The sequence below is a fragment of the Pholis gunnellus genome (genome assembly GCF_910591455.1).
Source record: "Pholis gunnellus genome assembly, chromosome: 14".
In the NCBI taxonomy this organism is placed as follows: domain Eukaryota; kingdom Metazoa; phylum Chordata; class Actinopteri; order Perciformes; family Pholidae; genus Pholis; species Pholis gunnellus.
Window position 1 is genome coordinate 18,205,211 of NC_136541.1, and position 13,960 is coordinate 18,219,170.

The following is a 13,960-nucleotide window of genomic DNA, read 5'->3' on the forward strand; positions in this document are numbered from 1 at the left end:
GATGAGGGAGGAGGAGGAGGAGGAGGATAGAGTTCACGCGCTTTCTCCGGGAAACGGTGAGTGGGAATAGACTAGAGCGCGCACGGGCCAAAAGTTTAAACAAAATCCCAGATATGCCTGCTTCCTTAAAAGGTCCACGGGGACACGGATACACAGAAAATAAACAATAAACTTGCTGACTGTGAGGGAGGCTCCGATATGCACGGATTATGTTTTTCTCTTTTTGCAGGAGAGAGAGAGAGAGAGAGTGCACGTGGAAACTGATCTAGATTATGTTTTAATAGTTTCAGGACATTAATGAGAAATCAGAGAACGCTTTGTTGGCAATTCCTTTTTTTAAAAAAGTTTTATGAGACCTACGACATGCCATGCAGAAAAAGAACAGCAATGGAGTAACTTCATCAAACGTAATGAAAAGCAGCCGACACATCTTGGAAGCATTTTGTAATTCTCTTTCTGTAGAAACTTTTCTGTGGGCGGGGTTTGAATACATCTGGTTCACTTCGGCGTCCAGACATGACCTGAACATTAAAGCAAAAGAGGAGGAAGAGGAGGAGGAGGAGGGGGATTCTTCTCTCCTTTCTCGCTCGGAAGCAGGAAGAGACACAGCGCCACCTAGTGCTCCTCGTGGGCGCAGATCTTGGAGAGCACTTCGGAAAGTGTTTCGGGGTGCAGTGAGGCGCTTCCATGGGAGGACGCTGAGAGATGGAGGCGTTGAGCGTTCATTGGGTGGTGGTGGTGGTGGTGGTGGTGTGCACAGCTCAGACTGTGGGACTGCAGGGGAAGGTCTGGCCTGGACTCAGATTTTCCACTGAGATCACCGTTCCAGGGAGAAAAAGCTCTGCGGAGACGCGGGGTGGGAGGAAGGGGAGGAAGGGGAGTTACATCTGGTAATGATATGTGTTTATTAGCAAGCTCTCATAGTAAATCTGTTGGGTTTTTGGCAGCTGTCGGGGAGCGTATAAAGTGCGATGCATGCATTTTGTGATGTCTCAATACCAGACCTCATCACGAATATATCACTATAAAGTTCTTGTGGAATTCATTAGGCAAGCACTTAGGGAGTGTTTTCAGTTCAGGAGGGGGGGGGGGGGGGGGGGCTTTGTCCAAAGGAGGACACCTTTTGTGGGCCTTTTTTGCAGTCCTGAACCTGGCAGGTGGGATTGAAATCAGTGAACTACCTCAATGGGGAGTCATCATCTTTCCCCCCAGATGGAACACAAGCAGGATATGTCCTCAAAAAGGTCACTCTAAAGCTCCATCACATGTAGAAAAAAGAAGAAAAAAAAGAGAGCGGATACTTTGTTAAGCTGAGAGGTTCTGCATAACGTCTTCTTGGGCACAGCCTGTTGGCAGACAGGATGGAGCACAAGTTTCCACAGAATCCCGATGTGTTCAGTGGAGAAGATTAGAAGCATTTCTGAGTGAGTGAGAAAGAAGGAATGGTGCCGAGCACAGGCAGCGTCTCCGGCCTGACAACTTGTTTTTAACATCTTGTAGCATTTAACACACCACCACCGCCACCACCACCACCGCCACCAGTCATCTTTGGGGGTGGATCTCCCTGTGAACGGCAAAGAATTTTGCCTTTTTTTTCGAGAATATGGTTCAGAAACTACTATGCATAAGTGACCACAGGTGAGATGAAACACAAGATGGAACAAGGGAGATAAACTGAGGGTAAAGAAACAGCTTCATCCAGAGAAAACATGAAAGTCACTGCAGCACAGATGGAAGAGATTAATGGCAGTGTTAGGATATGACGTAAGGCTTCATCTGCCCGAGGTCCAAGTTAACATGCTGGGAACTGGGAACAGTGGTGGTCCAGATCAAACTTTACTGTTGGCTAAACTGGGTTTAAGTTGCACCACGCAAACACAACATGAGGAATTCTCTTTGTTGTGGCTTGAACCACTTCAGATACAGCCAGGCGCCAGTCAAAACATCAGGAAATTGCAGGCTAATCAAGATTCAAATGACGTTAATGACAGGAAATGAGCCGGACAGACTTCCGCTGCACTAGTCCCAATCCCTCTCTGCGCTCCTCAGACATGGTTTGAATTGTCTCCAGTTGGCAGTAAAGCAGAGTACACTTTGTTATTTCTATCATTCATTTCAATACCTACGGCTGACGAAGCACAAACAGCAAGGTTACTGGTCACCTACTGCCCTCTAGTGAGACCTTCTGAGAGCAAATGTAACTTCCAACACGGTCACACACTTATCTCTGAGAACTCTAGCAGATGTTTTCCTCTGTTAAATAAATTAAATCAACATGCACCATGTATAACCAAGGTCATTTAATTTGAAATTTACAAATTTTGCAAAACATAATGGGGCACATTTATATATATATATATATATATATATATATATATAAATGTCCTACAGAAAAAAAAAAAAGTAGAGTCATGTTGAAATAGATGGCGCCATCATTTTAACTTTGCAATCTCACAATATTTGTCTTTCAGCATATTTACAGAGTCAACATTTTCATTTCTAGCACTATTGAGGCCTTTCCAAAAATATATATATTTTCATTAATAGTACAGCTTGTGAACATACAGCATCTCACCCAAATAATATCCAGAATAACATCCAAACATATTCATGCATAAGAAACTTAAAATATGCTCAAGGGATAGCCTGGTGGGGAAAGAACAAGCTTGTGCTGATGCTAAAGAAATGGTTTGACATTTTGTAAAATACACTTGTTTACTTTCTTGCTGAGTTAGATGATAACCACTCTCAACAAAGCAAATAAGTTCCCAAAATGTCAAACTATTACTTAGTTACATAGTCTTGGACGATTGGCTAATGTGACTTTACAGTGAAGAGGAAACTTTACTGCACAGCATCATTCTGTATTCCTTCATGTATTGCTTGGTTCAGTTGGTCCGTTGCAACTGTAGTAGCCCAACCGCCAAACGCAGCGCGTGTGTGTGTGTGTAAAATGTTCTGCTGCAGTTCGCCCTTCGAGCCCGACTCAGTTCATGTTAGAGTGGCTCTTCAGGTGCCTCCTCAGGTGGTTCAGACAGGTGTAGGTCTTGGGACAGATCTGGCAGTGGTACGGTCTCACCCCCGAGTGGTTCAGCATGTGCTGCTTCAGCACGCTTCCGTCCGAGAAGGCTTTCCCGCACTGGGTGCACACGTACGGCCGCTCCCCCGTGTGCACGCGCATGTGAACGGTCACCTTGTGCGCCATCGTGAAACCCTTGCCGCACACCGTGCACTTGAACGGCCTTTCTCCGGTGTGGGTGAGCCTGTGTGTGCGCATCGCGCCCATCTGGGAGAACGCCTTGCCGCAGTCCGGGCAGACGTGCGGCTTCTCGCCCGTGTGCACCCTGGTGTGACTCCGCAGCCCCCCCGCCGTGGAGAAACACTGCGAGCAGTGGGTGCACTGGTACGGCCGCTCTCCCGTGTGCGTGCGCATGTGCTGCTTCAGGTCGTAGCGGTTCCTGAAGCCGCGGCCGCAGACCAGACAGCTCTCGGGCCGGTCGTCGTTGTGGCGCAGCTCGTGGTTGGCCAGGCATTTCTCGGACAGGAAGCACTTGCCGCACTCCCGACACTGATAGGGTTTCTCGTGGTCGACTCGCTGGTGGTACTTCAGCTCGCTGATGCCGGGGAAAGTCTCATCGCAGTACCTGCACCTGAAGCGATGGTTGGGGCTGTAGGGAAGCTGGTGGTCGCTCATCTGATGGTTCCTCAGCAGGTGGGCCATCTTGAAGGTCTTTCCGCAGTGAGAACACTCGTACTTTGTCAGCAGCTGGACACACTGATGTCTGACCCGCTCGTGCAGAGACCTGAACTGACAGCCGCACTTTGTGCAAATGTGCGACGCGTTTTTACACTTCCTCTTCCTGTGCCGGGAGAGGTGGGCCTCCGTGCGGAAGGCCTTGCCGCACTGAGAGCATTTGTAAGGCTTCACCGCCGTGTGGAACCTCTGGTGCTCGAGAAACTCAAAACGATACTTAAAGCTCCTTCCACACAGTGGACAGTTATGCGTGACCCGTCCTCGCGGGTAGGCTGCCTTGACAGACGCTTTCCTGGAGGACGCCGAGGACGCCCGGTGAGCGGAGCCGCTCTTCCGATGTTTACCCCTGCTCATCAACTTGGCCGTCTCCATGTCGCCCACCTCCTCGTGCCGTTGCTGATGTTTGGTCAGACACTTGGAGGAGATGAAGCTCTTCCCGCACTGCTTACACTGATAAGGCTTGTCATGATCTACCTGCTGGTGATACTTCAAGTCGCCGATCCCTGAGAAACCCACCCCGCAATGGCTGCACTTGAAGAGGCGGCTTTGGACGTGAGTTAGCAGGTGTTCTTTTAAGCTGCTCGACTTTTGAAAACTTTTCCCGCAGTGCCCACAGTTGTAGCTGCGGCCTCGTTTCGGGCAGTGGTGCCTGAATTTGTCCAGCGAGGTCGGAAAACTGTTCCCGCACTTAATGCACAGATACGCGGCGTTTTTGCATTTCCGTAGCCGGTGGCCGGCCAGCAGAGTGGCCGTTCTGAAAGCCCTCCCACACTCGGAGCAGTTGTAAGGCTGTAGCCCGCTGTGGACTCTCTGGTGTTCGATGAGGACGGAGTGGTGCTTGAAGCATTTGTCACACTCGGGGCATTTATGCGTCCCCGACTGCTGCCTCCTGCGAGGAGACGACGAGATGTCCGCCCTCTTTGGGGATTCGGGGAAGTCCGTGGAGGTGGAAGGGTTCGTGGAGAGTTCTTCGTCAAACATGACAATCTGAGGAACGTCGTTGTTTTCGTCGTCGCAAGCACTCGGGTGGGACGCGATGGCCACTTCCAGCGATGGAGGGAGAGACAGGGAGGGAATGAGAAGATCGTCCGACTGAAACGGAGCTGCAGGGAGAGAAAAAACAAAAAACGTTAATACAACAGTCTCCCCTCTTCTTCAACTAATACACTACATGATGACTTTGTTTTATAGCGAATGTGCACGTACCAACACTACACTTGGCCAGTTTTCCGTGGCACTGTTTGCTTTGGAGAAGAAACTTAAGGTCATCTCCATTTGAGACACACTGCATGTACTCCTCTAGGACAGAGGGGGCAGCACTGATCCAGGATGCAGTCTGTATACAAGAGAGGCACAAACAATTATTTAAAAAAAAGAGACATTTTGAAGTTCTAGTTGAAAGGTCTCCTAAGTCTCCTAATTTATTGACTTTATTTTATAATCCTCTTTGTACCTGTTTGAAATCTGGTATTGGCAGCAGCTCCTCCAGTCTGGTGAAGAACTCACAAACCAGAGTCTCCAGTGCTGTGTCGAAGTCAGGGCCGTACTCCACTGGGAACACATTCTGTCAGATGGGGGGGGGGGGGGAGAGAACAACCAGACACCGTCAGCACAGGGCAATACCAACATTTCTCAAATTCTGTCGGGTAAAATTGTGAGAAAGAAATGGATTCAGAACATTTGCGTTCTGGCAGATCATGTCATTTAGCGCGCCGTGTAACTGAAACGTATTTGTACCTTGAGGAAGTGCTCTCTGCCGTCAGTGTCTTCGATGAGGCCTTGCACCAGCTTCATAAAGTTCGCCTCTGGTGCCTCAATAACAGGATCATTGGTCTGCGTTAGAACACAAAACACCACAGTCACATGATACATACAAAATATGAGACAACCAACTGGGGCGGACATTATCTTCGTTATTCAGTAATCTGTTTATTGTGTAATTAAGAAATGTCAGAAAATAGTGAAAAATGCACAGAACAAGGTCTTCTAACTGATTGTTTTGGAGCATTCTGCCAGAAATCAATCACTTTCTGACTTTGAAGACCCTTTTTCCTACACGTTAACCTTCATGAGAGTGTTAAGAGTTTGATTAACCAGACTTGTGCCCCATTGAGGAGACCGGGGTCCTCAAAGTTGACCCGTATTGGCCGACCCCTCCACCAAAAGACAGATATCTTCTTCACAAATAAACACTACAGGATGATTCTCTGATCATCTGGAAGCTAACAATCAAGGTTATCCACGATTTCAATGCTGTTGGTCCAAAATAACAAAATATCCAAAGGATGTAATTATTATAGCATAATTCATATGCCTGACCCAGGGCACCACTGCAAGTCCATCTCTTTCAAACACAGGTCATATAGTATACGCCCTTTTCGGGACTCCACATTAATTGTACCTTTTTGCAAAGCTTCACACACTAGAGTGCAAAACTGCAAACCAGAAAGATTCAGTTAGAAGCACAGAAGTACTGGGACTTTCAAAGCAAAGTGCATTTACTCTTGGGACACAATTTTGAGGTACTTGAATTTGTGGATATCCTTGTTTGTTAGCTTACCGATGATCAGAAAACCATTCGGTCATGTTTATTTTTTGAAGATATGTGTGTTTAGATGGGTCAACTTTGAGGGCCCCTGTTTAATCAAACCATGTTTTAACACTGACATGTGTTTGCATGTGGAAAAAAATAATTCACCATCACCATCATATCAGACTAAAAAAAAGCAGCAAATCCTGATCTTTGAGCATTTGTGCTGTAACATTTAGTCCGACGAACAACTATTAGCTGACTAATCATTTCAGTTCTTAGACCACTCAATGAAAAACACTCACCTCCTCAATGCAAGATGTTCGGATTCGGTTGAGGTGGCTCTCAACAGCCTTGAGATCTTCAGGGTGCTCAGAACGCAACAGCTCCAGAGTTGTCTAGAGGAAATGTAATACACGATATTAATGTTTCCATTATACCCTTTTGTTGAGTCTCTAATTTGATTTGTTCTCTTTATGATGGATCTACACATTTCAAAACACTCACCCTTGCTCTCAGGCCCAGTGAGAGCAGCCTCCCTTCTCTTTTACTCATCAGTTCAGGAACTGCATCTGTTACCATGGACACAAACTCCTCCAGTTTCCCATAGTGCTTTATGTTCCTCTGGCGGACAACTTCCCACATCACCGCTGACATCAGCCGGAGTGGAGGGACCAGGATGGCCAGCGAGGACAGAGGGACACTGAATTCTTCAAAACGAAATTAGATTGGGTCAAATAAACGTAAAAAGCAAGGTGGTACCTTGTACTGTGTGACTGCTGCTACATATACCAGGGGGTCACTTCCTATGTGACATATGTCGCGTTTAGACGTTGAAAGATTGGATTTTGTGTTATATGCAAATATTCATTCATACTAGGTCTTATTGGCGTACTTATGAGTATCTGAGTACTTGTTTTTAGCAGGAGGGGTAATATACTCCAGTGCTAATTGGAGATGAGCAATACATTTTCTAACCAGTACAGCATCTCACTTTAAAGTGAGTACAGCCACAGAAACCCGCGCGCTCTGTTGTCTTTCCTCCTGTCTCCATCCCTGTGGTGAACTGGCTCGTGAGAGTAGGAAGTATATCACCGTAGGGTGCGTTAGAGCAGCGTTAGAGCACCAAGGTTGTTTTCAAACGTCTAGCTCCAACCACTCACTGCATTTGTATAGCTAGCGTTAGTTCTGAACGTTATGGTAGTACTGATATACTAAAATAAACCCACTCGGTACTTTTACACTATGCGAAATGGCACAGGAGGTAACTTATAGTGAGTAACGTTAGCAAAAACATGACCAGTTTGAACACATAACGTTAACCGTTAGCTTTATTTCAAATTAAACTGGCTATTGCTAACTATCAGTCAAAACGACCCAACAGTTAGGTTGCGTTTCATACATTTAAAAAACAGTTTAAACCGCAGAAAAAACGTTTCCAGCAGATAGGTGTTATTAAACACGAGACAGAGAGTTACCATAAACTATCGTTACCAGAATAGCCAGGAGGCCGCTGTTGTAGCCTGGTAAAACCGGCTTGTTATAGGGAAAAACAATTCTTGTTCCAGGGATTAGTCGAGGCCTGTTCAGCCTCGGCTAATCCTTCGCTTTAGCTATTCAGCTAGCTGCATATGCGATACATATACTGTTTAGCAGAGCATCGCAAGCTAATACATACCCGTGTCGTTCATTTTGGATTTCTTTAATAACGATGGAAAGAAAAATCATTACAAAAGACTATCTTTCATACTTTCGGATAGCGTGTTAGCTAGCCGCATACGGGGCTTCAGGCGCCAACTTCTTCCTGAAACACGTTCATTCTGGGGGAGCGGAGTAACAGTCGGTGTCAGTTTGTAACGGCGAGGTTCGTTTTGCTTTACAGGGCAGCCCGGATGAGTCAATGCCAATTCACCCTACTTTCAAAATGAGATGCACCGCCTTTCCTGACAACCAAATAACTAAATCCTTGAAGTAATGTTTAAATATGATAAATGTTTTCTTTTATACCCCTTGTGTTTTTAATGTCACGTATTATCATATAATTGTAAATTAATAGGTTTTGAATATATATTTCCACAAACTATTAAAAAATAGTTTGCCATTGAAAAGATTATAATTTTACTCCCTTATAAAAGAGATTTAAAATCTCAATGGGATTATCCGCCATAAATGCAGGTTCAAAAAATAATAATTACAAAAATCAGCTTGTAATACAGTCTACAACCCACCCCATCAGGATTACAGGAGCAATGTATTTGTTATTCAATATAATTATGTTCAAGGATCACAAACATATAATATTAATGTTGTGCACTACTGTTGCAGGATCTTTCATGTTAGATTCAAGTACACATTCTGCTGCAGTCAGAAGCAAACAGAGCACAACATAGCGTAGTTGCAATTTATTGTTTTATGGTATCAGAAAACAAAAAGTAATACATTTAAATATAACTGTAAAGGGTACAACAAGAACAGATCTGACAAAGCAGGACCAGGAATCATTCATTAAAAACAAGAACTTTTCACAACATATTCCCTACAAGAGAGAATGAGTGCTTATGGAACCTCTTCTACAGTGCATTAAATCGACATCGCTATCAGTACACGCTAGTTGCATGAACACGACATGAATTAGATCAAATGTTACATGTTAATCAATGGAATTAGACTGTCTGGTTTTGCACTACACTGTGAGTTTTCAAGTGTCTCTTCAGGTGATTGTGGCATGTGTACGTCTTTGCACACATCTGACAAGCGTAGGGTCGCACCCCTGCATGACCCATGGTGTGTTTCTTCAATTCGCTGCCACGTGAAAAACCTTTCCCACACTCACAACAGACGTAAGGACGCTCTCCGGTGTGAACGCGCATGTGAAGTGTCAATTTGCTCGCCATGGTGAATCCCCTCCCGCACACAGCGCACTTGTACGGCCTTTCCCCCGTGTGAGTGCGCCTGTGTATCTGCAGCTCGCCGGCGGAAACGAAAGCCTTGCCGCAGTCGGAGCACAGATACGGTTTCTCCCCGGTGTGGATCCTGATGTGGACGTTCAGGTTTCCCGACACGGAGAAACGTTTCCCACAGTACGTGCACTGAAACGGCCTCTCGCCCGTGTGACTGCGCATGTGGAGACTCAGGTCGTGTTTGTTCTTGAAGACTTTGCCGCAGCGCACACAAACCTGCGTTCTCTGCTGCCCGTGGCGCAGCTCGTGGGCTGTCAAACAGGCAGCAGAGCGGAAAAACTTCCCACACTGCGTGCACTGATTGGACAGCTCGGGAGGATGCATCTTCTGGTGGGATCTCAGCTCACTCATACTGGGGCACACTTTCCCACACTGTCTGCACGTGAAGATACGGCTCTGGCTGTGAGTCAGCTCGTGCTTACCCAGCAGGTGCATCGACTTAAAGCTTTTTCCGCACTGAGAGCAGTCAAACCTTAGGACACTAACGCACCGGTGTCTGCATTTGTCCTGCGCTGATTGAAAGCTATTCCCGCATTTGAGGCAAATATAAGCTGCCTTCGTGCACTGTGTCCGCCTGTGAGATGACAGGTCAGAGGTCCTCCTAAAGGCCTTTCCGCACTGAGAGCACTTGTATGGGTGTTCTCCAGTGTGCAGCCTCTGATGCTCCAGGAGTTCGTAGCGGTAAATGAAGCACTTTCCACACTGAGCGCATTTCTGCGCAACTCTCCGCCGTGGAGGGCCAGTCCCAGAGCTGGACGATACAAGACTCTCAGCGGATGTAGAGGGAGCTTGGCAAGTGTCTGACGCCCCGTCATCACACTCCTCCACAACACAAACATCAGGAATGCTGTCATTGCATTTCCCTCCGCTTGTTTGTTCTGCATTACTGCTGCACCGAGTGTTTGTTTCCTCCTCAGATGGCCATCTTGCATCGTGTATCCCCACATCTCCTGCGTCCTGGGGAGGAATCCCATCAGATTCTCTTTGGTTCTGAAATGTTTGTGCGTTAGAGTCTGCATCTTTGGCAGTGGTCTCTCGCAGTGAAGGAGGGAGAGATAATGATGAGAAGAGTCGCTGCTCCGAGGGAGAGGGCCCTGTTTGAAAAGGAGCAATTTAAAAAGTGAGAGATTTATTCATTTACATTTGGTACAAACTTTTCGAATTGTCTGAAATATATCTGCAAACAAAAATTGTCACATTCAACTAATCCATTTATTGTTTTTTCAATTAAAGTTACTACAAGGAACTTTCATTTTGTGTTGATTTTAGCCGTCTCTGTGGTAGTGTTTCCGAGCACCAGATTCCCTTTAGAAAACCTCTTATTTTACTGCAGCAGGGTCTGACAGTCTTCGCAACTCAGTCCTGGTTTTGTTCTTGGGCTCTCCTGGGCCGCCCTTGCCTCCAGCGGGCCTAGCCATACAGCGCGGGCCTCCAGCAGGTGGCAGTGTTGGCTCCCAGCGAGACGAAGCTCTGCTGGCGTGGAGCCCTGCTCCCACTTTCATAACCAGTTCAAAAGTTCCTCACAGTAACTTTAATTGTTAAACCATTTTGTCTACAAATGTCAGTAAATAGTGAACAATGTCAATAACAAGATTTAAAAACGGGTTGTTTTGTCCGACCACCTTGGAAGATTTTAATTCATATTGATGTTTAAAAAAAAGAAAGAAAATCCTCACATTTGATGAGCTGGAACCAGCAACTGTTTGGTATTTTTGCTTTAGAAATCACTCTGATGAATGGATCATCAGTTAAATGACACTAATATGCACATTAAACCCCTGGCTGGTATCCCAGGCACACTGACTTACCACCGGTATCCATCTCGGCCATTTTACCACAGTGGGCCTTGCTTCTGAGCAGTACTTTAAGGTCATCGTCTTTGGATACACACTGCATGTACTCTTCTAGCACAGAGGGTGTATCACTCATCCACACTGCGGTCTTTATCAAACAAATAAAGGTATCATTTTGATGGACTGGAAACAAACAATCAATCTCTGGAAATGCTTTGTAAACTGAAATGTCTATGGTGGAAGGTTTTACCTGCTTAAAGTCTGGTATAAGCAGCAACTCCTCCAGTCTGGTGAAGAACTCACAAACCAGTGTCTCCAGAGCCGTATCAAAGTCATGCCCAAACTCCACAGGAAACACAGTCTGTGTGGTGGAAAATTTCAACCCAAACCTCGTGTTACCGCATCACTGAACAAATCAAATTAAAATTGCTCCGTTTAATGTCCAAACTGAAAATGAGGTGAAAGCAGAGACGCACCTTGAGGAAGTGCTCTCTCTCTTTCGGGTCCTCCAGGAGTCTTTGAACAAGCCTGGTGAAGTTGGCTTCAAGAGCTTCATTTCCTGGATGAACCTGTCAAGGAAAATACACACACCTAAATATATAAGCAGAACGCTTATTAAAAGAGACAGAAATGTCCACGATTGAAAAAGTCACACACCTGTTTTGCGCTCAATGGCAGGAGGCTGTTCAAGAGTGTTTTAACACTTCTGAGATCCTCTGACTGTTCAGAACGTAACATCTGTAACGTCATCTGGAAAAGCCATCAAGCAGGAGTCACATATTTGAAATGATATGTAGATGCTCCATCATCTTTTGCTTTTAATTTGAAAGTGCAGAAAGTTATATAATGCAATCCTTGTGAAAGTTAAATATATGGTTCATCTCTACCTCTCACCTTTGCTCTTAAGCCCAGAGTGAGCAATCTCATCTGTCTGTCAGTCAAGATGTCAGGGATTGCTTCAGTTACCATGGACACAAACTCCACCACCATCCCATAATGCGTGATGCTCCTCAGACGAACCACCTTCCACATCACCGCCGTCATCACCCTCAGAGGTGGGACCAGGAGCCTCAGCGAGGACAGGGGCAGGGGGCCCTCTGCAAGGGGGAGCAGGTGACTGCAGCATTAATTATTCACACTTAAGAATATTGCACTTAAAGTACACGGGCACACCAGAAACATAAAGCATCTATAGCATAATGAACAGTCCCACGAGTGTTGGCAGAGAGATGGACTGAGAGAAGTGATGAAAACACAGGCTCTTTACAGCAGACAGGTCATACAATCACACTTTAAAACACACAAACAAAGTGGCCTGTCTTCTTGCACACACATACTGTATGATCAGGCAGCAGTCATATAAACCACATAGGATGCTACAACAATAGCAGACATGCAGCGTAAGTATAGAATGTGACAGTTTTCTTGTGTTGATGTCACTTTGTTAACAAAATCTAAAGAAAAAACGAGGTCCAGTTAGATATAGCCCTTACGAAAGAGTAACGTTATCATTTAGGTTCATTCATATTCTTCTTGTATTTGGGTTGCCCATTGTTAGCATTTTGAGTATCCCAGTTTGATAATAGATCAAACACTGTCAGCCCACTTGTGTATTATAAATAGTTATGGTATGATGGGCTATAGGTGAACAACAAAAACTGTTTCTCAACAAATAGAAAACTTTAAACGTTATCTTATATTCATTCTTCTCTTCGTCATATGCCCCAAATTAAATAAATATAGTGCAAACTGCAATTACATCTGAATATGACTTTATTAGTTTAATAAGTCAAAGCTAGGAAGTTGCTGTTAGCAGGTAAGCTAACATCAAAACAAACCGACATGACCCCAGAAAAATACAAAACGTTACCCATTTCATTCCTCCGAAGAGCTAAGACAGTTGCAATGACAGTGAGGAATGTTTTCACAATCTTTCTCTTCCAGGGACTAGCTGGGGAAATTAGTTTTTAGCTAATCCAGCACCTCGCTGCAGCTAAACACCACTTCCTGACTTTACTTCTTCGGGTTCTATATTTCGGTAGCGAACTTGACATCCGGTCTCTTCACCGCCACCAACCGTCTGCAACTTACATTTCACTTCTGGCAACTATCAGCTGTAATATAACAACATTTTATAATTTCTTTCCACATCTGCCTCAAATAAACTAATTATCTTCTTATCACCACGTACAAGTGACACAATCAACATGTAAAGTAAAAAATAACAATACAAAACTCTCTATTTAATTGCAAGAATTTCATGTCGTTAATGGCCTCTTACAGTCATTCGTCTCACTCCAGATTTACACACAGTCAGAGGATGAGTTCTGTAGATGCATAAATCCCCTGATGGTGGCAGTGAAGGCTTTCTAAAAGAGAGGGCCCAGTAGTTATTCATCAGAAAGAGAGGAACCATGGGCAAAGTAATTGGATAGTGCCTCATCAGACCATCTGGGCAGCGTCAGCCACCATGACACCAAGTAAATCCCCGCAGTGCATGTTGAATGACAGAAGGGCCCTTGTGTACTTAAAAAGGCTATTTCCTCTACTCTTTTTTTTTTGGATTCTCAGCCCTTTTGGTGAGGCCAACCTCGATTTTTACTCGATTTTCACCAACAGCCAAACAGCAGCACAGGGCTAACAAAATTGCAAATACATATACCAGCTAATGCGCAAGCTAAGCGTAATGTTGAATTAGAATTTTAGTAAAAGTAGCCAATAAACCTTATATAGTCTCCTAACCACTGGCACGCAATTTTGAATGTATTGCATTTCCATCATAAGAAGACACAAGGTCATAAAAGGTGATGAAATCAGATTTTAAATCAATATAAAATGTTTTTGGTGTGTTTGCGTTCTTTTTTTTGGCATAAATAGGCTTCCATAAAAACCACTACAACAAATGGCAACAACTAGTCAAAGA

At 45.0% G+C, this 13,960-nt stretch overlaps 2 protein-coding genes across 2 annotated transcripts; both read right to left on the minus strand.

Moving 5' to 3' along the window:
* Positions 1–2,314: 2,314 nt before the first annotated feature.
* Positions 2,315–8,045, minus strand: LOC306706156 (uncharacterized protein). Its single transcript, XM_079173083.1, has 7 exons — positions 7,963–8,045; positions 6,792–6,994; positions 6,590–6,682; positions 5,492–5,587; positions 5,208–5,318; positions 4,961–5,090; positions 2,315–4,857 (listed from the first exon to the last, which is right to left on the minus strand). Exons 1-7 carry the CDS (start codon positions 7,973–7,975, stop codon positions 2,987–2,989), a joined length of 2,517 nt encoding a protein of 838 aa, XP_079029209.1. The 5' UTR covers positions 7,976–8,045; the 3' UTR covers positions 2,315–2,986.
* Positions 8,046–8,685: 640 nt separating this feature from the next.
* Positions 8,686–13,050, minus strand: LOC306705673 (uncharacterized protein). The gene is made up of 7 exons (XM_079172490.1): positions 12,908–13,050; positions 11,932–12,134; positions 11,695–11,787; positions 11,514–11,606; positions 11,288–11,398; positions 11,053–11,185; positions 8,686–10,338 (listed from the first exon to the last, which is right to left on the minus strand). The coding sequence occupies exons 1-7, from the start codon at positions 12,909–12,911 to the stop codon at positions 8,948–8,950; spliced, it is 2,028 nt and encodes a 675-aa protein (XP_079028616.1). The 5' UTR covers positions 12,912–13,050; the 3' UTR covers positions 8,686–8,947.
* Positions 13,051–13,960: the final 910 nt, after the last annotated feature.

What these genes read in the sequence shown, in the direction of transcription:
- LOC306705673 (XM_079172490.1), bottom strand. An exon ending in CTCTGGGCTTAAGAGCAAAG is followed by an intron (nt 11,788 to 11,931) that starts GTGAGAGGTAGA and finishes TGGCTTTTCCAG; the next exon opens with ATGACGTTACAGATGTTACG. An exon ending in GGCCGAGATGGATACCGGTG is followed by an intron (nt 10,339 to 11,052) that starts GTAAGTCAGTGT and finishes CTTTTCAAACAG; the next exon opens with GGCCCTCTCCCTCGGAGCAG.
- LOC306706156 (XM_079173083.1), bottom strand. An exon ending in CACTGGGCCTGAGAGCAAGG is followed by an intron (nt 6,683 to 6,791) that starts GTGAGTGTTTTG and finishes CATTTCCTCTAG; the next exon opens with ACAACTCTGGAGCTGTTGCG. An exon ending in GAACATCTTGCATTGAGGAG is followed by an intron (nt 5,588 to 6,589) that starts GTGAGTGTTTTT and finishes GTTCTAACGCAG; the next exon opens with ACCAATGATCCTGTTATTGA.